A 22420-nucleotide genomic window follows, 5' to 3' on the forward strand; every position below is an offset into this window, starting at 1 on the left:
TTCCATTGATTCTATGGGTTGAAACCTCTTTTGTATTATATCTCACTAACCCACCACAGCATGGAGAGTGGAACAGGTCGGACAGACAGACAGACAGACAGACACAGAGGGAAACAATATAATTTGGGCAGTGAAATTCAAACTGTGGTTTCAGAACTTTTGAACCGTGGTTTTAAGAACGGATCCGTTAACTGTCGAACGTTAAAAGTCTGTCGCTGGTTTGGGGACTTTAGGGAGTGCCTGCATGATTTGGTGATCGGTAGAAAGTGGTTGCTTACTCCCTGCTGTCTGCGGTGTAAAAGGATCGAGCTTCACATTTGCTGGATGAAAACAACTGATTAAATTATCCTCCGTGTGTGAAGGTGCACACACCCAAAGTGCTGAGCTTTTGCAGGATGAGTTTTCATGCGAATGGGAACAATAGGAACTTGTAAACATGCGATTAGGTTTGGGTCACTGACGTTATTCCATCAAAACTGATGGACTTTGCGTCTTAACCCCAACAAGTGACCACACCAGCCAACTGCTGAATCCTGGCCCACAAATTCCCCAAATAAAAATGGTCACTCACTCCATGGACTGTGTGCAACTGATTGCCGCCTTACGCCCACAAAATACACAGTCACTGTAGTTTACAGTGTATCCTATGAAGCACTTTGAGACGTCTCAAAGCACTATATCAAATGCAAGGATTGTTCGTAGTAGCAGCAGTAGTTTAGTCCGAACTGTTCTTTTGGAGATGGGGGGATAGGTGGGGAGGGTGGTTGGGGGCGCGGGGCGAGAAGCAAAAAAAAAGTGATATCTAAATAAGTTGTCAGTTTATATATGAAGGCACAGGTACGTACACTTTATGGCTTTAAGATGGTCTTAAAGACAATTGACGGTATCTGCTTGTGCAGAGTGTTGCACGTTTCCCTCGTGCTATCCATTGAGATGGTTCCAAGCAGCTGTTGTTACGATTGGAGTGATCCCACGGCAATGTATGACGTCAGCTGTGGTGTGGCTATCGGGCTGTAGTGGTAGTAAGTTTTCTGTTTTGAAACGTTGGAAGTAAAAATACATTGGTTGGTAATTGCCTGTGGAGGTTATGCAACAGCTCCTAATCGTGCCACGTCAGGGCTTGAACTCACATCGTCTAAGCTGACATTCCAATGCAGCGCAGGAGGGTGTTGCATTGTCAGAGATGCCGTCCTTCGGGCGAGAGGTTAAACTGAGGTCCCGCCTGCCAGTTCAGGTGGACGTTAAAGATCCCATGGCATGAATAATAATAATAATGATGATGATGATCCTTTCATTTGATATTGCGCTTCATCACGTCTTCGAGACGTCTCAAGGCTCGTCACAGAACACATTGTAATCTGAATTGACTATATATTTTGTGGGCGAAACCGGCAGCCAATTGCGCACAGCAGCGTCCCCACAAACAGTCGTGGATTGAGTGACCAAATTATTATTGTTTTTTCACTGTTCAAAACGAAAGGGGAGTTTCTTACCCCCAGTGTCCTGGCCAGCAACCCCCTTAATAAAATTGGTCACTCACTCCACTACTTTGTGGTGGCACATTGATGTGCGCGATTGTCCTGCCGCATTTGCCTATAAATACGCAGTCACTCCACCTCACAGTAAATCCTGTGAAGCGATTTGAAATGTCCTTCCGTCTGCAAGGATTATATTATTTGTGAAGCAGTCGAGTGCGTCAAGCAACTGACTGTGTGCTGTGTTGTGGAATGATCTGGCGCAAGATCACCGCCCATGGATCCTTGTACAGTGTTTCTGCCAGTGAGAAGGGAAATCAGTGGGTGAGTCAAAGTATGGATGTGCATCTGTACCTCCTAGCAACTGGATCTGAAGTGGAATCAATGGAGAGCTAGAATCCACAGTCCAGGGACCGAAAAGAGAGGAAAAGAAACATTTTATATGCGACGCCCAACTTTCTGATAATAAATACTAGAGGTCCGAGTGTTTTTTCCACATAAATTGAGAATATAAGTGCCTGGCTGGCTGTCCTCCACCAAGGGTAATTTCTAAGAAGGGTTGAGTAGCACAAGTTTCGGTTTTAAAACCTGTAGAAAGAGGTGGGGAAGGATGGGGGGAGAGAGAGAGGACTGAGGGACTTGAGTTCTACAGTCTTGAAGTTTATGGGAAAGAATAAGACGTAGGAAACGATGAGTTTTGATTTGATGCAGCGGAGAGGAACAACAACAAAACGTGCACTTTTATAACGCCCTCCACGCAGGATGGCGTCTCAGAGCGCTTATCAATGAGGAGGAGCTCGTGAGAAGAGCTCAACGAGAGAGAGAGAGAGAGAGAGAGAAAAGATGGATGGAGGCCAGAGCTAAGAGAAAGAGCACTTTATTACTGTTTCTTGGGGCTCATCCGCAGAATCTTTTTCGCATTCGCTGAAATCTCTCTACTACCGCTTAATGGTCAGGGAGTTTTGTTGATAGATGTCGAAAATGAACATTTGCTTTGTAAGAGATTGTTATACAGCTGTGTAAAAAAAAAAGTAGGAAATGGCAGCCGTAACTTTTTTTGAACGTTTTTAAAACTTTTATCAAATTTGGATCTGGAGCGTTCAGTGAATGAGCGAACGAGGTGGGGTGGGATGGGATGGGATGGATGGGGGGGTGGAGTGGGGGAGAAAGGAAGCACTTCCTATATTTTTTCCAAATAATTAAATGTTTACACATTAACAGCCCCGAGTATCTGGTTGATATCAACATTGTGACCGTCAAAGGCCAAAGGCCATGTTTGTTGGACTTTGCTTGTATCATGATGGACGATTGTTGGTTGTGGAGGCATAGTGAGGATTTACATTTCCCTGAAAGGCAAACATCACAGGTTAGGGATACATTCCTCGCGGCCTCCTATTGCCTGCAGTGTGACGTGGGGCTACTGTAGAGTGATTGCCATTTGAAGGGACAAGATATACCATTGCTGCTAAGAACGGTTGGCAGGGAATGATTCCCTCCCAACTTGACGCTCCTTCTACAGCGTGCTTCACCCAGCACATCCCTCCTGCTACCTTACCAGTAAATGAAGAATGAAGTTCTTGTGATAAATGCATTGTGTGTTTTTTGTTTGGAAGCTCATGGGAAAAATTTAGGGCTATTTTTGAAAATATTCCTGACGCCCCGATTAGATGCCAAGCCAAGTAATACTGGTTTTGAAATCCAGTGGTAAAATGGGACTGATATCGAAAGCCCCTAAACTTTCTCCAGAGATTACACTGATGCAAGTACCATAATCGGGGAGGCGTAATGAGGACTTGTGACACTTGTGAAGGTGATTGTGAGGTTTTTGATTTTTGAAACGTTCTCCCAACATGAAAGGCAATGTGTAAATTGTTCCTGTGATTCATTGGTAGATTTGGATCTTTCTATAACCAACCTGGTCTTGAATGGATTCACCGACAAACTTTATTTAAAGCCTTTTATGTTGAAGTTTGTCCGTTTGTGTGTAGCAGGAGCCAAGTGTCTGTCTCCCATCATCTCCCCGTCTCAGTCATTGAAGGCTCTTGTTATATCTGCAGGGAGCGAGACCCTGTTGCATGAGTTGTTGATCCACAAATCACTTTTATCAAGTGTTATTGATGTCCGACTGGTGTGAGTTTCAATGATTAGTTCCAAACCCTGCTCCTACCCCTTTCTCTGGTAACGCTCAAAGCATTTGATATCGAAGGAATTGGTTTTGCCCCAAACCTCAAGAGACTGCAGTAGCTGCTGAATCACTCCCTTTAGTTCCTTCTTTTGGAGGTGGCAGGCAGGCATAGGGTCAGAGCCATTCTTCTGTCACCTCTTGACTCGACACACGTCACTTCGGTTAATAAACGGTCGAGTTTACGCGAGGCTTCTCCTCGTGCAGGTCTGCTCTCAGTCCGTCTCCTCTCGAGCCAACTCCGATCTGTGCCCAACATTACCATCTTTCCACACCTCTGCAGTGCATTGCTTTATGTCGTGTTCTGTAATGAGTCGGTGTCAGGACCTGGTGGCCATCAAATTCGTGGGGCGGGGGGTGGCAATTCGACATTGAGCATGGGAAGGTGATATGAGGCTGTGGGCTCATTACAGACAAACTCAATCCTGGCCTTGCTCTATATTGAGCCCGCCAAGACTGCTCTGAGTGAGTGGTGCTATATAAATGCAAGTCGTTATATTTTGCCCACAAAATTATAGTCAATTCACTTTACAGTGTGTGCTGAGAAGCGTTTTAAGTCGACTTGAAGATGTGACAAGGCGCTATATCAAATGCAAGGCTTATCATATGACACAGAACTCACCTCTAGCAGCAGTCACTGGGAAGTCAACCATCGGCAGAACCTTGGCAGAATTTCTCCTCTCAGTCCAGGAGCGTGGAGGCGATCTGTGACATCCTTGCTGGTACCCTGTTTGAGATCATCTGACGGGGACGAAACCTGGGAATTTCAGCTCCGTGGAATAACTTCCTGGGACGCTGCAGTGTTTGAGGGAATCATCCCTGTGCTGGGTATGGGAGGTGCAGCCTTTTCCAGATTCGCAGTGTGGGGGGGAGAGGAGTTGCAGCATCAGGATGGTGTGCTTGTTTTGTAGCTTGTGGTGAGGTGGAGAGTTGTATTGGGTGGGGGGCTACTTTGGGGTGCAGTGGTACTCATTGCACGGTGGAACAGTGAGGTGAGATGTTTGTACGTCGGCAGCTAATAGGGTGTTCTCTGCGCAAAGATGTTTGATAAGAGAGAAGTCTGGTATTTGACATTTCCATACGACTGGAAGAAAGGAGTAGGTTTTCGTTGGGCTACTGGGGAAATGGGCGACATGGGGTTGTTTTACATAGAGCTGGGAGAAATAGGCTTGTAATAGAATGCAGTTAGCCCTCACCATCCCATCCTCTCTCTCCCCCCACTTCCCCCATCCCCAGCACCCACCGTTCAGTGCGCAAACGCACATACAGTAGCGTGAGATGCACCGTGGGGAAAAGACGGTGGAAAAAAATAGGGGTAGAAAAGGAAAATAACTCGGGTTGCTTCGCTCGCAATACTTTGAGGCGTTTCATTCAAGATTTTCCTCCTTATTTATGCGCCTGTTTTTTAAAAAATATATATACACAGGACAACGCAAAATTTACATTTATATTGCGCCTTTAAGGTCCCGAGGCGATTTTTTTTTACAATAATGGCTTGGGCATCTGCAGGGGTGGTGGGTGGGTGGGTGGGTGGGGAGAGGAAAGATGACCGAAAGTGCTTTGGTAAAGAAGTAGGTCCTTGCATGTTACAAAAGAAATGGTGGGTAGTGGCGTGTGCGTGCATGGGTGGGTGTGTATGTGTGTATATGCAAGCGTGTGTGAGTCTATGGTAAAATTCCAGTGTCCAGGCAAGTCTTTTGTTTCAAACTGCAGTTTCCCGACTTGAGTCCTCAGCTTGCGGAACTGGGCTTTTGCAGATTTTTTTTCCAGCCTCTGTGCGTCTGTGTGTCTCCTGCTGGCAAATCCTGACATCATTGGCAGCCAATGAGGTGTGATCTGGAGAAGTGCGAGATACCGAGACCTGCTCGGAATGGTACTATCTCTTTCTCTCTCTCTCTCTCTGCGCTCCCTCCCTCCCTCTCTGCGCTCTCTTCTCTGCGCTCTGAATGTTCCGCCCCCGCGGCAAAAAAAAAATCTCCCCTTTTTTTGTTAAAAAAATATATACACACCGGGCAGCACCAGCAAGAGGATCGTTAATTCGAGCTGTTGGATCGAAGAGGTTTTGGCTTATGGATGAGCACCGCCGGGTTAGGTCCACGGCGACATTATTAGAAGCAAGCCCTCGTTATCGTGCTTCGAGTTTGTTTTTTTCCTTTTTTTTAATATAAAAAAAAGGTTTAACAAAGGCTTTTCTACAAAGGCAGCGCCCCTTTTAAACAAGAATTGTGTAGATTTTCTTTTCTTCCCGTTGCACCTCCCCCCACCACTCTTTTCCCTCCTGCCACCCCCCATCCCCCCAAAAATAAATCTTCCTTTGCTGGGAAAATGGACTCTTCCCTTTACGTTAATAACTTAAAGCACAGGCATTGTAAGTGACACTCCCTTTTTGTCAGTGGATCTCATGGGAACTGTGGAATGTGTGTGTACTTGGTAAAATACTGCTACACCATCTTAATACCTGCACAGTGCTATAACGCATACCAATGAAACTTCACAAGAGGAGCCAGACAGCCGGTGCACTGCTTTGTCTTTTCAAACGCTATGCCGTTCCTGAGGAATCTCAGGTTTGAAAAGCAGTGATGAGCCAGTGGCTTGCCTTATCTAAGATTCCTAGTTAAGAGCAAGGCTCTGTTAACATTGTTCTTAATTCTTGCCCCAACAAACAACAACAAAAACAAGAACAACAAAACAAAATACCATTTGGATAGCGCCTTTCACGTTGGGAGGACGTCCCAAGGCGCTGGACAATCGGTGTTGCGGACGCAATCCCTACACACTAAAATAATCTGAAAATCATCAGGATGACGGTTAATTTCTCACCATTTGAGAGTTGTGTTTTGCAGTGCCACTCTTTCACCTCTTGTCCTTTCACCTCCACACCCACTGGCCCTAAAGTAATCGCAGATGGACAGAATGAAAGTCTTGTGTCTCTAGAGAGACTCAAGTTAAATAGGCCTTGCTGTCTCAGTCCAGTAGAGCATAACACTGCTGAATGTTAAAAGTCTAATCGCCACTAATTGGATATTCTCGCTCTGAATCCAAAAGGGTGAATAATACGGGAACCGACAGTGCAATTGCGGTGGGCGGGGGGAGAAGATACTTGGGGAAAATCATCGCTAGTTGGTGTGTCAACTGTTTGCGATGGAGTTGGAGATTTACAGCTCATCTGCTGTAAAGATGTTAGATGCTGCACATCTTGACTCGATGGACACGAACCATTAAGTCACAGAAAACCCAGGTGTAATTTCACACGTAAATACAGTGTTGTCCAGTTGTAAAGCTGTTGCTTGAATTCTGACTGTCCAAAACCCCCAGGAAATACAATACACTAGACAGTCAGGGATTTGGACCCAAGGGGGTTGGGGAGGGTAGAGGGCAGGAGGGTGTCCAAAGGCTCGAAGAGGAGGGTTTTGAGACCCAAAATGGCATAAAATGTTTGAAGGGGAAGAATGCAAAAGGGTACAGGCAAGGAGCGGGGAATTGGGATTAGAGTAGCAAACGCCAGTGGACAAGCTCACTCCCAAACCAGCGCAAGTTTAGGTTCAATGACCTCCTTTGCTTAGGACGGTCTCCTTTGCTGTAATTTCTGTGATTCTTTTGCTGGCAGGATAGGATGTCTGTGGCTTCAAACTGGTCAAGGCATTGCCAATAACTCAAATCAATTTACTCGCAGAGGAAAGTTGCCTGTGGTCATCATTTTTACCCCACGTGGTAAAAATAATCTACACTCGAATCTTGGCATTTTTTTTTAAACCTGTTGAAAAATGGGGGGGGGTTTGAAAGGTTCGAGGTGTGTTTGCCACTGTGGTGCGGAATGCTGAGTGGGTGGTTTGATTACGACAGGAATTTCTGGCTGGAAATTCCTGCCGATGATTCTTTTAACAGACAAAAGTGGCGTTCAGATTAAATCGCTGGGCTGTGGAGCCGCACTGAAGGCTTGTGTGTAACCGACTGGTCAGGGAAGGGGGTTAGATGTCAGTTGTAGCATTGTATAAGCGGAGGGATCTGCAGATAAGCCAAGCCTGGTCACTGCATCAAGTAAATATTTTTGTACGAAGGCAGAAAGTGTAATGGGTGTAAGTCAAGAGCGTAATGAGGTGCTTCCTTCCCGGCCTTCTGGCGTTGTGGCTGAGATTCCATTTCAAATCCCTTTAGTATTGCAGACCATCCTATACAGGATACGATTGCTTTTGTCAACTGTCCAGAGAAATGAGACATCTGCGCGGTGACATTTTTTTTGCTGTCTCTTCCGTTTGCCCTTGGCATAAATCGTAAACCTTCAATACGATGAGTGTTTTTTGGCCTTTGAGGTAAGAGAGTGTTAATGTTATTTTCCTTTGTTTCCTGCCTTCTCTGGAAAATGGCCACTTATTTATATTTGGCTACAGTTCCTCTGTCTCCGATTGCCCCTCAGTCTAGTGGCCATTACTTGCGTGAGCCAAGCCGGGGGATTGTTTGTGATTATCGCAGACAAGACCCATCCGTTTCTCACCCAGTGTCTACACATGTGCAAGTTCTGGGAGGATTGCTGGGGAGCAATCTTGTGCAGGAACGTTTGTTGCAGAATAGTAGGGTAATAGTAATTTGATATAGATAGCGCCTTATCACGTCTTCGAGGCGTCTTAAAGCGCTTCACAAACTCTACTGTGAAGTGAATTGACTGTATATATTGTGGGCAGAGCGAGTAGATCGCAGAGCCAGGGAGGTCTTTGGGTGCGAAGGGATTTAGAGGTGAGGTTGGGGGCCTTGGGAACTGGAACACTGGGACCTTCCTATCTTTGCCTCTCTTACTAATGGTAATCTTTTTGCTGTTTTTGCAGTGCCGTGGGTAAGACATGTCTGCTCATCAGCTACACCACCAATGCATTTCCCGGGGAGTACATCCCGACGGTGTAAGTACCCATCTCCCCCTTTGTGATGTTCGTTTTGTGTTGATCTGTACGTGTGCCGGTGTGCTACACCAATGTCATTTGTTGTTGTTGGTTGTTACTGATCCTGTTGCTTTATCGTTGTAGGTTCGACAACTATTCGGCTAATGTCATGGTGGATGGGAAGCCGGTGAATCTGGGACTATGGGACACGGCGGGTCAGGAAGATTATGACAGGCTGCGACCACTCTCCTATCCACAGACGGTACATTGCCTTTTCTGATGGCATAGCAGCTGTACAAGAATTAATAGCCATGTGAACGTTTTGATATTGACCAGTCACTTGAGGGCACTGATAGTTGGTTGCCTGGTCTGTCTGGCTTGATACAACCCAGAGCTGTTCCGAACCCTATGAGCCAACTACCGTGAAGCACACCAGTGCTTTACAACCACAACAACTTGTCTTTACATAGCACCCTCACGCAGGGTAGCTTCCCAGAGCGCTTTACATCAGGAAGCTACACTTCTGCGTCGCCTTGACGGGGAAAGCCGCTTAATAAATATAAATTGTATTGTTACCATTAGTATTCATAAGAAAAGATGAATCACGATCTTAGGGAATCTATTAATCCCAATACTTGGAACTTTTGTGACACTCCCTTTTTGTGTGCTCTAGCCTGCAATGTTCTCAGTAGGCTGGGTAACTAGCCAATACAATACAAAATCACGTTTGTATAGCACCTGTCATGTCGGGAGGACATCCCAAGGCGCTAGACAGTCAGGGATTTGGATCCGGGGTGCGGGGAGGGTTTGGGATAAAGGAGGGTAGGAGGGTGGCCGATGGCACGGTCGAAGAGAAGGGTCTTGAGACGTGATTTGAAGGAGGCAAGGGAGGGAGCGAGGCGAAGGGAATGTAGGACGGAGTTCCAAAGGTTGTGGGCTGAGAGGCTGAAGGCCTGACTGCTGACGGGTTGGGCGGGGGATGTGGAGCAGCTTCTCTGGAGTCCGCTTGGACTTCGATCTCAGCTTATGCGAAGACGGGGGTTTCAGATGGTTGGCAGCATCTGCTCGTCAACCGTCACAAATACATTTGTAAAAACTCAAACTAGGGGGCAATATTCACAAAACCCACAGACCATCCACTTTACTGTGAAGTGCTTTGAGATGTCCTCCCGAGGTGAAAGGCGCTATATACCAAATGCAAGGATTATTAATGATAATAATAATAAGTACAGTATTTTTTTAAAATAAAAGAACTAGTTCACCACGAGTGCAGTGTTTGCAAAGCGAATGTCAGTGTTGAAAGCGGGGGGTGGGGAAATATCCCTCGGCTCAACAGGAATTTGGTAGGAATGCAGCACACACAGGGGCAGTGTCGCTGTGTAAGCAAATGTTTTTAACTCTCCACGGCTGCGCTGCAAACCAGTGCTCGGCATCAAAAAACACGGCACAGGCAATCCCAACACTCTGCAGGCTCTGCAACGTCTCTCTCTCTCCCTCTCTCTCTCTCGTTCTTTAACGGCCTGTTTTATTCAGCGGCTGAACTGCTTACTTGCTAACTTTCGGTGAACCACCGTACATTAACCCGAACCCACTCCACTCACTGCGGGCTCAAAGTGTTCAATCACCTCTGTCGCTTTATCAGTCTCACATTCCCACACCCGCCCACCCCCCCACTGCCACTGTGGGCCTCTCAGAGGCCGCTGATTGAGAGCGTGGTTGTAGGTTCTGGAGCAGGATCGAGGCCGTCTAAAATATCTCGTAGAAAAGCCTCGCTTCCTATCACAAAGGGGCGGGCGGGCGGGCGTGGAAGGAGGAGGTGACCTTTCTGAGCCTCTCTGCTGAACGTGACCTGCTGTGTCAGGGGTGAACGAAACTGTTCGAGGCGCTTTGTTCTGCCCGAGCCCCTGGCCCGGGAGACGGTGAAGCATTTAAATCCTATTGTTGGTGTTAACCCAGGTCTCGGAGGCACAGGGTTGTGGAGTAACACTATACTGCATTGTCCTTCTCGTGTTGTGCTTCTGTTTCTACGGTGATACGCAGTGCAGAAACTCAAGCTTTCATGCACGAGATTCACCTACAAAATACACAGTCACTATACGAATCGCTGACTTTATATTAGTGCCTTATATCGCGGTGCGTCGAGGCATCTCAAAGCATTTTGCAGGATTTTTACCGTGACGTGTAGTGACTGTGTGTTCGTGGGTTGCACATTGCAGCCAGTTTGCGCACAACAGATTCTCACAAACGGCCACGAAATGAATGAAATTTACCGGTGGCGACTGTGCAGTGAAATTCTGTGAGGCTCTTTGAGACGTCCTCCCGAAGCAAAAGACACTGTATCAAATGCAAGAATTATTATTATAAACGACGAGGATGTTTATTTAAAAGTGAAATACAAGAAATACAAACGATTTTTTTTGTAGCTTTTCTTTCGATACAAAATATATCAAATGTATAGCATTCTGCATGAGCCTTGAGCAATGCAATGCCTTGGGACATCCTCCCGACGTGAAAGGCGCTATAGCTATACGCGTGTAATTGTTGTTGTTGTTGTTGTTCCTGCCAGCGAACTCTTTGTGTGGCTAATGTTAACATTTTGAGTTTGTTTTCTTCCCTCTCTTTTTTTTTTCTAGGATGTATTCTTGATCTGCTTTTCGCTCGTGAGTCCAGCGTCTTTCGAAAACGTCAGAGCAAAGGTAAAGTTTTCGCGATTGACTCGCGTGATTGTGCAAAAGTGCGCGTCAGTGTGAGACGGATAGCAGTGACGAGGGGAACTGCAGGTGATAGGCTCAATGTGAGACCACGGAGTCCTGATCTGTAGCCCAAGCCACGATTCACATCGAATCACCTTTAATGCAGTGGCAGCAACTCGTGGGTCAAAGGTACGATAAATAATATTAATCCTTGCACTTATAGTGCCCGATCACGACGTAGATAGCGCCTTATTGCGTCTTCGAGACGTCTCAAAGCCCTTCACGGATTGTACCGTAAAGTGAATTTTGACTGTATATTTTGTGGGCTTACAAGCCCAGTAAGAACACTCCTTAGGTGCCTGACTCTCGGATTCATTCCAGCTTTGAGTAGAACGTACCATGGGCTAGTTCCGTGTTTTTTTTTTTGTAACTCTACGCAAAACAGACCTGCCTGTATCGCATAGCCGAAGTATCTCTGCACCATTCTTCAGTCAAGCCAGTAAACAGCTGTTTTTTTTTAAACTTAGATGCTGGGGGATACGAGAGAGGGCAGAGATTAACTTTTTGCCCCCTTGGGACACTTCTGGTGTCTTCCACATAACCAGCTGAGATGGGGGACTGAGGGAGCAGGATATTGTGGTCATGTTTCTGTCTCTCGGATGTTAGTGGTCGTGACTGCATTGAAGTTTGGGACTTTCCAGTGCCTGAATTCTACAACTAACCCTCGCTCCCAATTTACACTTTGCCTTTAAGCAATGTATTTTGTGGTTGATGCTTTCCGAGGACTTGGCTTATATCGGCTCTTTTGAGCGGCAGCATTTTATTTTTATTTGAGAAGCTAAACCCTCAGCACTTAACGCTTCTCTTCATTTTTGTTCCTCCAGTGGTACCCAGAGGTCCGGCATCATTGTCCAAACACGCCAATAATTCTGGTGGGAACTAAGCTGGACTTGAGAGATGATAAAGACACCATTGAAAGACTAAGAGATAAAAAGCTGGCTCCCATTACCTACCCACAGGGTCTGGCTATGGCCCGAGAGATAGGTGAGTTCTGGGCGTCTCAGTGGAACTGAGGGAGGTGACGAGGTCGGTTTTACAGACTAGAAGAAAATAATGGTGACGTCAAATTAAATTAAAATGGCCCAAATCTAAGAGAGCCAGATGAATAGTTTCTCCCTCCTATGTGAATGGGCTGGTTCCACTTGTGGTGAGTCCACACCTCAGAGGACCGTAAATATAAGAGAGACTGTGGTAGATCTATCAGGGAGTTTTGGAGGAAGTTGGGTCAAATGGCCTGTTTCTGTATCGTATCACTATGTAACTATGAATTAGTGACTCATTCTTCTCCTGATTCTGCCTGCATTCAGTGCTGGTACTAACCCTGTCCAACGCTAACTTATCAAAGTGTGAAAACCTTGACTCTCGCCCTATTACGTGCCGACTTTTCTCTTCCTGGGAATATTTATCCCAACCGTGCTGTTCCCAGCTTTTGAAACCAGGGAAAGACAACGTATCCAGCGGGTCATCTGAAGCGAAATGCGTTTTCAGTGATAATTAAGTTTGGGAGAGGGTGGGGGAGGGATTTACGTCCACTAGATTCCTATCAGTCTAAAGGTAAAAGCTTAGAAGTTAAAAAGATAGCCCTGTTCAGCCACTCCAGGACCCAGTGCCATGGAGCAAACTCCACAGTTTCACTTTGCTCTTAAGATTTACTCCATAACCATGATACAGTTGGACCCTGTTATAATGCAGTGCTTTGGGTGCATAATCTCAGACTCGCATCGCTATAGCAGGTCGTGTTGTAAAAGTCACCCAACGCTCCTGGGATCTCGGGTCGCTATTGGCTTCACCACATGCAGGATGCCAATCAATCGGTACCGGAAGGCTAACGCACATTCAATATAATGCCCTGATTATATATGTTAAATGTATAACAAGGTCCAATCGGCGGATAATAGGCAGATGGTATGAATATGATCTTCAGGGAACTCTACAGAACAATCATACAAAGACCATCACTTCCAGCGCCTTGGAACGTTCTCCTGACGTGAAAAGCGCTATACAAATGTAATTTGTTGTTGTTGTAATGCACAGTAATACACTAGGACCTTAGTTCTCAAAAACAGTGGGAAAGTCACAAGGGAGATTTCAGGACTAAGAATTGTATAAATGCTGTACTCAACAGAAACTCAGTGTGTGTGCTGAATCCCGTAGTCCTGGCAGGGTTACCATGGCGAGTTATAAATAAAACATGTCCTGGAGATTGCCCTTGCCTAGTGTTGGGATTGGGTTGGACCTGTGTTCCGTGGGTTGTGGAGAAGATATCCTGGGCACATACCTGTCCTACAAGAGCAGGGTTGGTGGGGCCAGAAGGTCGGGGACTTGGCAAGTGTTTGTACGAATAGGGGGAGGTGAAGTTGGATGGAATCCGAGTGTATTTGTGATGGACTGGGATTAAGCGTGAGTGTGCGTTTGGTGGGTGCCACAAACCGCAGACACTGTTTTGAAACCTGCCCTGTGCTGGGTTTGAGAATCGTGACCAGAGAAGCTGCAGTTGGGCACAGTGCTCACGAGTTAGGGAGAGGTAAATAAGCTGGGGTTCCCTTCCCGCTTCTGACGGCTGTCCAATCACTGTTCCACCAGGTGGAAAGTGCTCCCTCCTGGTGAGGAACACACGGCAATACTCAGTGCTCACACGTGAATAGCGAGACACCAGTGGGCGTCCGTTGTAAATAAATAATAATCCTTGCATTTGATAATGGTATCTATAATGTCAATGTCTCCAAGCTCATCACAGGTAATTGCTGTGAGATGACGTATTTGTAGGCAAACACAGCAACCAATTTGTGCACAGCACGGTCTAACATACAGACGTGAAGTGAATGACCAATTTTATCGGAAAGATTGTTTTCTTGGCCAGGAAACAGGGAGCAACTCCAGTCTCTTTTAGAGAACTGTATCCTAGTGGAATGAAAAGGGAATCCGATGCCTCCAGAGAGGGCAGAAAATAAAAGGGGGAAAATAATCATCAGGAAAGGAAAAATAATGGTGATTGGTTAGCTAAATAGCTTTCCAGTTGATGAGTTTAGTTGAGGAGCATTATTAGAAATAAGTGATATTAAAGATTAAAGCACTTGCATATTTCTGTGTTTACAGCCTGGTCGGTAATGAACCTAATTCTCTTTAATAATAATTTGCTTTATTCCGTCACTACAGTGAGGTAAAACTGAAGCTATTAACAGGTAACTGTGCATTAATTTGTTCTAAAACTTCAATTGTAATCAATGATAAAATGCCAAGTGAGTGAGTAACCTTTTTTCGGGGGTGGGTGGAGTGGGGGGTGGAGATAAAGTTAGTGTCTTAATAAGCCCCCTGTAACAAAGTATAACGAAGGTAAGAGAGAGAGAGAGAGAGAGAGAGAAAGACTTGCACAGAACTTTTATAATCGGTGAATGCCCATAATTATTCCTATCAGGTTTCTGTTGTCGCAATAAAGGCTCTGCGTGATGCTGGAGGATGGCATTGCAGGGACTGAAAGAGGCCTTTGTTTTAGCAGCTGGGAGAATCGCAGTCCGTACTCCACTCTCTCTGCTCCAAGGACACTAATGACTTTTATTGTCCGCTCGTGAGAGAATGGAAGAAATCCTCCCCATTCGTTCCAATCCCCTGGGAAAACAGTCAGCCTGTGTTCAGCTACTTTATGTTTCCTTGTTTAATTAGGCTATTAACCTCTTTGAATTCCCCTTCCTCGTATAAAACAAAGGCTCAAACTCTACCGTACAGCAGCCATTTGCCGTATATATACCGACTGACGCACAGACCCCCCCCACACACACACCACCGTAAACCTATGTGTGGGATTGAACAAAATGTCTGCAGTTTGGCAGAAGCCCACAGACGCAGCCTTGGTTTGGTTTAATAGGACTGGCTGAGTTTGAACATATAAAAATAAATCCATTTTCTTCTTTTTCTGTCTTGTGCTGAAATGATTGACTCACACTGGGTGTGGGCAGCACCACACAATACTTCAATCAGTTGGCCATTCGTCACGTGTCACTAGGCTATTTAATAATAATAATCCTTGCATTTATATAGCGCTTTTCACGTCGGGAGGACGTCCCAAAGCGCTTCACAGAACACACTGTAAAGTGAATTGACTGTATATTTGTGGGCGAACGCGGCAGCCAATTGCGCACAGCAAATTTGACCGTGAGTGGGTTTGTAATAGCTGAGCAGAATCCTGCCTCACCCAACATTCACGCACACGCACCCTTCCTTCCCCTCCAATAATGTCTCACAAGAATTGGGAACCAAAATTCTAGTGTTTTTTTTTAAAATCCCTCCCCAGGAAGGCTGAAGCCAATTATCATTTGCTGACCTCTCACCTCTTCGCTGCTGAGGTCGGCGACCCACATGGACTGGACATTAAATTTGTTTTAAAAAAAAATCGGAAATCTGCACTAATCTGTCATTTAGAGGTACCATGACCCCAGCAGTTAGAGCACTCACCTCGCAAGCGAGAGACCTGGGTTTGATTCCCAGGCAGGGCGAAACGTTGGGCAAACTTCCTTACTCCACACGGCTCTGTTTACCTAGCGGTAAGGAGGAACCCAGTTGTTAGTCGATTGGCGGATCGCTTTTCTGAGGGTGATAATTCCTTTTAAAAAAAATAATAATGAATTGGTCACTCAATCCACAGCTGTTTGCGGGACACTGCTTTGCCCAATTGGCTGCCCCGTTTCGCCCAAGAAATATAATAATAATCCTTGCATTTGATTGACATAGCACTTTTCACATCTTGTAGACGTCTCAAAATCTACAGTCAATTCACTTTACAGTATATTCTGTGAAGCGCTTTGAGACGTCTCGAAGACGTGATAAGGCGCTGTATCAAATGCAAGGATTATTATTATTTGTGATGTCAGGATACATGTAACAAATTCTTAACCAGTGTCTATGAGAACAACTGCAAAGACTGAGCCAGCCATCTTAAAGCGGTTGATAACCATTCCCTATCATCAAATGCTTTTGCCTCCCTCCCTTCCAGGTGCCGTGAAGTACCTGGAGTGCTCAGCGCTCACTCAACGAGGGTTGAAAACCGTCTTCGACGAAGCCATCCGAGCCGTGCTGTGCCCACCGCCCGTGAAAAAGCGTAGAAAGAAGTGCACCGTTTTCTAGGAAGAGCTCCTCGACGTCCGAGAACCATAACCTTCATAACAACGCAATCCGCTGGTATTTTATCCAAATTGTGGCCCCGAGTGGAATGAGACTGCAGAAAGAGGGCGTCCCAACATGTCGTCTCTCTCTCGAGTTGGAACAGTTAGCCTTGAGAGTCAAGTCCTGAAGTCAGTAATTGTTGTTTGCGCTGTGTTGGGTTTTGTGTGAGGCAATGTGGCTGTCTTCATGGGTGGGACTCATTCATCTATTTCTTTTTCCTAAGCTGCAGTATCCCCTCTTTTGGTGGCTTCTATATTTTTTTTAAAAAAAAGTCTTGTCGCACAAAGCTCTCCCAAGTGTCGCTCGGAACGGCTATCATTTCCATTGCGGAAACAGTATTAACCGGTCTCAGTATCGGTATCTGCTTAATTCTTTGACTTGAATTAGTTAAATGACCATTTGGGGAATGCTGAATTCCAGATTTCCACTATGCCTATTAGTTCTCTTCATTTTTTCCATTTCACGGACTCTTGACAATGTAGACCCAAAAAGGATTATTTTGCTTAGCAGTTAGTCCACTAATTGCTGACTATTTAAAATGACTCCTGGTGTATCTTATCACCCTGTCTGTCTAGGAATGGCAGTAATTTCTAGTGCCTATCAGTCCACATTACTGATTATTAAAGCCCAAACCATTGTCACAGCAACATCTATAACCCGCCATATCGATGGATTCTCTCCCACCCCTCCCCATATCCCCCCCCAAAAAAGTTGCAAAATTGAAAAGTTCATTACAAGATCTTGTGTCAAAATAATTTTTGATCTTTTGTAACCGTTTTTTTTTTGCAGGAGATCAAAACTAGGGATACTGCAGTGTTTAAACGTGGTATAGACTTTTTTTTTGATGGTCTGTAAGCAGCTCTGGATGACCGTGGGCTCGCTGAGTGCAACGTGGGCTAAAGTCGAAATGTATGGATGTATGGGGATCGCGGGGGGGGGGTGGGGAGGGGAGGCGTGTGTGTATCGAAAGCCTGTAAAAAGCTTTCTGCTGGTTAATGTGAAATCAATGTTTAACTGTTGTATTCATTAACTTTATTATAACACTAGCAGACTTGTGTTTTGCCAGACAGGTTTCTCCTTTTATTCTTAAAATTACTACCAGTAAAAAAAAAAATTGCCCGTTGCAGTGTCATGTAAGCAACGAAACATTCGCTCATTTTAGCTGGTACTAATACTAAAGAAAGGTTGTGCTAATTTGACATCTTTTCATTCCTAGCACTGGCCGCTGTGATGGGAGTCTCAGTATTTTACTCTTAATTGACATCCTAGCCTTAACCCTGGGAGAGAACTGCCTCTTCTGGAAATCTCACTTTTTATTTACTATTTTTTTTATTTGTTGTTGGGATTTTTTTTCTTATTGCATTCGTACGAGTTTTTTGAACAATTTCTAACTTGGCACGTTCTCAAGGTGCGACTTCTTGAACCAAATTATGTTTAAAAAAAAATGAATTTCATTAAATATTGTAGTATCCTCATAACCTTACACGGTTGTTTTTCTTTCTTGCGAAATGGTACGTTTTAATCAGTCATCGCCACCGCCACAGTCTGTTTTCTGATTTAACCTGCGTCGTGACAGGACTGTTTTGCTGACGAGACAATGCTCTCTCGCATATGTTTATGTGGGTTCCCAAGGCAGCACCCCAGACGATATTTGTACTTGTGTTAGTGTTAACTGATCTATGTAAAGACTGCCAGTAAATCGTATCCTCGTGTGTTGCAGTGGTATTTAGGTACCATTGCAACACACTGGGGGGATTTCTGCTCTATATCATAAACTCAAAACACTCACTAAGGTTAAAGGTTCAGCGTGACCGGTATTGTACATCGGCTAAAGTAGCTTGGATTGTCTTATTAAAAGTATTCCAGGGATATCAAAACATTTAATTCTTTTAGTGGTTAACGTCTTGTTGACCCATTCAGACAGGAATTGTCACGACTGAAAAACCGACTGGAGTAGGGAGGGACGCCCTAATTAATGAAACCGTGCCAAATTTGGTTTAATTTTCAATGCTGTCGATTTAGAATAATTTGGTGAACCAAATTGATCCTATAATCTGAGTTTTGCAGTTTCTTTAAGATTGTGTGTGTGTGTATGTGTGGGGGGGGGGGGGGGGGTTGTGGGGAGGAGGAAGAAACAAAATCCTGTCTGTAGAAGTACAGCTTGATTGATACAGATATTCATGCAATAAATTTTTAAGTGGGAATTGCATGAAAAAGGGATTTGTTTGAATGGGTTTCATTTCCAGAACCTGTGTTTGTATCTGGATTGAATGGAGATTTCTGTCTCTTTCTTCTAAGGCTCTCAGCTGAGCCATTCTTTGTCCTTTCTCTATTCCATGGATAAACACTGTACAGTTGCCCTGAAAATAGTTGGCTTTGTTTGGCAGTGTCTGTCCTCCTTAGTTGGCTGTAGAACAGCTGATTATAGAATTATCACACTGGCACATACTTGGGTTAATTTAGCTCCGTGTCTTATTTTTGAAAGAATAATAATTTTGCTGCATAGATAATATCTTAAATCTCCCGCTGCCTTCATTCCCCACCCATGCGAGAGTTTGGTCATTGAATACATTTGACTATCTTTTGGCAGGCAGAGTTCCTTTCCATTATATTCAAATTTAGGATAGGTGCTTCATTAAACACTGCTGCTAACTGGCATTCATGAGTTTTACCAGGTGTTTTTATCTTGTTCTCCCTAGGGAAGCAAGCAATTGTGCTTTCGAGTAAGATTGTGATGCATTTCCAGTTCCTATCTCGCTTGTTTTGTCTCAAGTTTCCTATTCCTTTATTCAAAATTCTAATTTACTAAATCTTTGGATTGTACGTTCAGGACATGTTGTGCTGTCCTGTGCACTGATCTGTTGGCCAGTTTTGTCAAATTGTGGTTGACATTGAAGTACTCTTCCATCTCGTTGCGTGGAGGAAAAGTGGTCTTGGAAGACCATCTTCTTTTGTAGATCATTGGGCATCGGTGATGGATGTGTCAGACTCACAAAGTCCTTGCTTTTCTGGCTGACGGAATCTGTTTGAATTAATCTGCCTGTGTTCTCCAGAACTCTCTGCTGGAGCCTGGCTTATCCTCCGCCCCACCTTTAAAACCTTTCATTTCAACTGTGCTTTTGATCACATTTTCCTCCACCCGCTCCATCACACTTTCTTAGCTTCCCCCCAACCCCAGCTCGGGCTCCCAGTCGAGTCAGTGAAGCACTATGAGATGTCCTCCCACTGTAAAAGTGCTACAGTGCATAAATGTATGTGTTGTTGTTGACTTCAGGAAAATTGGTCAGAGTTATGAATTTGTGTTGAATGCATGTCTGTCCAGGTAAAAGCCCGGATTTGGAATGTCAACCTATGGATTATTTTTCTCTGTATAAGAGAAAAAATAAAATTAAGATGTGTATCAAATATCTTGTGGTAAACTAGAATATGCCATTAATTCCCATTTAATAATGTTTTAGGTGAGGCAATGCGCCCCTCGAATGTATCATCCAGTTTCATCCATGTCGTTATTTTCAACAGACGAACTAAGCTTTTACTAATTGTAGGAGACTCCATTGATGAACTTTCTTCGAATTGTCTTTGTGCATTTCTGAAGTTGAGAAGTTTATAGGGAAGAAAGTTTATAGGAAAAAAGTAAAACTTTATTTTCTTTTAAAACAAGACTCGGTCTGTAAATACAGTAGCAGCAGAGCAAAGCTGGCAATACCAACATTCTAAAAGACTTAAGAGTCCTATTTTAAGTATAATTCACTCACTGCATGTGGTTAACCGGACAAGAGATTTTGCTGCTCCTCACGTTACTATTCATTGCATTGAAATGGTAATTTGGACATACGCTTTGCATTTTACAGTGCTCTTTTGAAAGTAAGCCCTAACAATGGCGAGATTATTGCACCAATAACTGAATTCAACTCAGTGGGTACAAATAAGTCTTGGGGTTTCTCTGATTTGATGCTTCCTTGAAAAGTGGGCACTTATTGTATGTATGACCTCCATTTGTATAATTAGAGATGCTTTATTTCCCTCTGAATTTTAAGATCCTGCAAATGTGGTTGTCATTAAGAATTAAATTGTGTCTTTGAAGAGTACATTACCTAAAGGCTAGAGAAAAAAAATGGATATTTCATACATTAACCTGGGCCTGCTTTTTCCAATTGTGAGTTTAAGGATCTTAAATTCTGTACGAAAGGAAATCGGTGTGGTAAAATAAAAGCTGTCTTAAATGCACGAACAAGGATTGTGTCCAGAAGAGATTTGAATTGAACTTGCCTAGGACCATAATAAAGCTCACAATAAAGCTGAGTTTTAAGCAACCTAACAGAGTGGGTATAACAGCCATGTTTTCAGTTGGAGGAGTGCGTGATTATAGGGTAAGGTTTTGTCTGAACACACTACTTATTACTGGTACTTGAGTGTCTAATCTTTTGACTTAATTGCCATGATCTCAATGAAGTCTAAAAGCATTGTGTAGTTTGCCCTGCTGATGAACTCATGAAACCTCCCCTTGGGATTACAAAGCAAAGGGGCCATCAACTTCTGTGGCAAAAATGTCGAATCCTACAATTGAGGCTAAATTTGCTTCATTAATAACTTTGAGAGTTTAAAAATTCTACTTGCATCTCACTTATCCTGCCTCAATCATCAAGCCTTCAGTCCAACGGTTGATCACAGGGAGTTGGGAAGGGATGTATGAATGTTGTGACTATGATGTCAAAAATTGTAGTAAGCGATACAAGAAGAAAACAGTGAAATGTTTGACAGGTCAAGTAGCAGCTGATATAGGCCTCCAGTCATATGTTGTTGCCGTTGTTAAAAAAGGTGAACATATAGTTGCTGATTTGCAGATTTGTTCTCAGTTCACTCACGGAATAGCACAGTAATTATCCTTGCATTTGACCCAGCGACCTCTCACGTCGTTGAGACATCTCATAAAGCGCATCACAGAATATATTGTAAAATGGATTGACTATGTATTTTGTGGGTGAAACGCAGCAGCCAATTGCTGCAGGCATGGGCTGTGAAGAGAAAATGAACAGGATTTCAATATTTCACTTAAGAACTGCACACATTGGATTGTCAAACTAATCTGTTGAATATGAGCAAAAAAAAGCCCAATCTCCTCTTGTTTGCTTGAGTTGAAAGTCAGATTGAAGTTTTATCCTGCTACGGAGCAGAGAATGTCCGATATTTGGAATGTTTCAATTCAATAGTGGACAAATTTCCAGCAGTCTGTAGTGCGAGTAGGATTCCAGTTATGGGCTTTTGCTTTAATCTATACATCATGAAGCAAGAAACCCTCCATCCACAGGAAGAGTAGCTCCGTTTATCATACTACTCTTGTCACTGAGGAGGAAGAGAATTGCGTTCACCACCTCTTCCACTTCTGGGGACAAAAGAAATGCCGATTAGCTCCAAGTTAAAATACAACCACCGCTACCTCCAACAGCTGCGCATCTAATCTTTAAGCTTGTTGAAAATTAAAAAGGTTTGTGCAATATAGCTACTTACTGATATATATCAACACACAGTGGTAAGACGAGAGGATTTTGACTACCTACATAATTGGAGGTGGGCGGTTCAAACAACAGCGCAAGTTACAAAGAGAAATGGCAATGTTAGGGGAAAAAATAAGACAAATCAGATTTTAAAAAATCAAGTACCTTCGCTATTGCCACATTAGTGGCAAATACCTGAAAGCAACGCACCTGCCAAACCAGGAAACTGCTGGATAAATTGGAGTTGGGAAAACTTCACATGGTTCCAGCACACAGGACTGAAACACTCCAACTAAGCAACTGTTTGGGGACAGATGAAGCAATGCAAGGGTTTCCTGCTCAAACTTAGCTCTCTGTCAAAACAAGCCAGTCGCCTCTACCAATACAACAACGACATGCATTTATATAGCGCCCTTCACGTGGGGTAGTGTCCCGATGCGACTTACAGTGGCGGAATCTGACCCTGAGCCAGAGGGAGATTATTGTC

The 22420-nt window shown here is 44.2% G+C and overlaps 1 protein-coding gene across 1 annotated transcript in view; it reads left to right on the top strand.

Annotated features, from left to right (window-relative positions):
- rac3a (Rac family small GTPase 3a) overlaps positions 1-17921 on the top strand; it is a 20152-nt gene extending 2231 nt beyond the window's left edge. Inside the window, exons 2-6 of the mRNA XM_042342550.1 lie at positions 8478-8549; positions 8673-8790; positions 11162-11224; positions 12106-12265; positions 16269-17921. Coding sequence (XP_042198484.1) covers positions 8478-8549; positions 8673-8790; positions 11162-11224; positions 12106-12265; positions 16269-16399 — 544 coding nt within the window. The 3' untranslated portion in view covers positions 16400-17921. The remainder of the gene's footprint in view (positions 1-8477; positions 8550-8672; positions 8791-11161; positions 11225-12105; positions 12266-16268) is intronic.
- The last annotated feature ends 4499 nt before the right edge of the window (positions 17922-22420 follow it).

This window comes from Callorhinchus milii, unplaced genomic scaffold (assembly GCF_018977255.1).
Source record: "Callorhinchus milii isolate IMCB2004 unplaced genomic scaffold, IMCB_Cmil_1.0 Scaffold20, whole genome shotgun sequence".
Taxonomy (NCBI): domain Eukaryota; kingdom Metazoa; phylum Chordata; class Chondrichthyes; order Chimaeriformes; family Callorhinchidae; genus Callorhinchus; species Callorhinchus milii.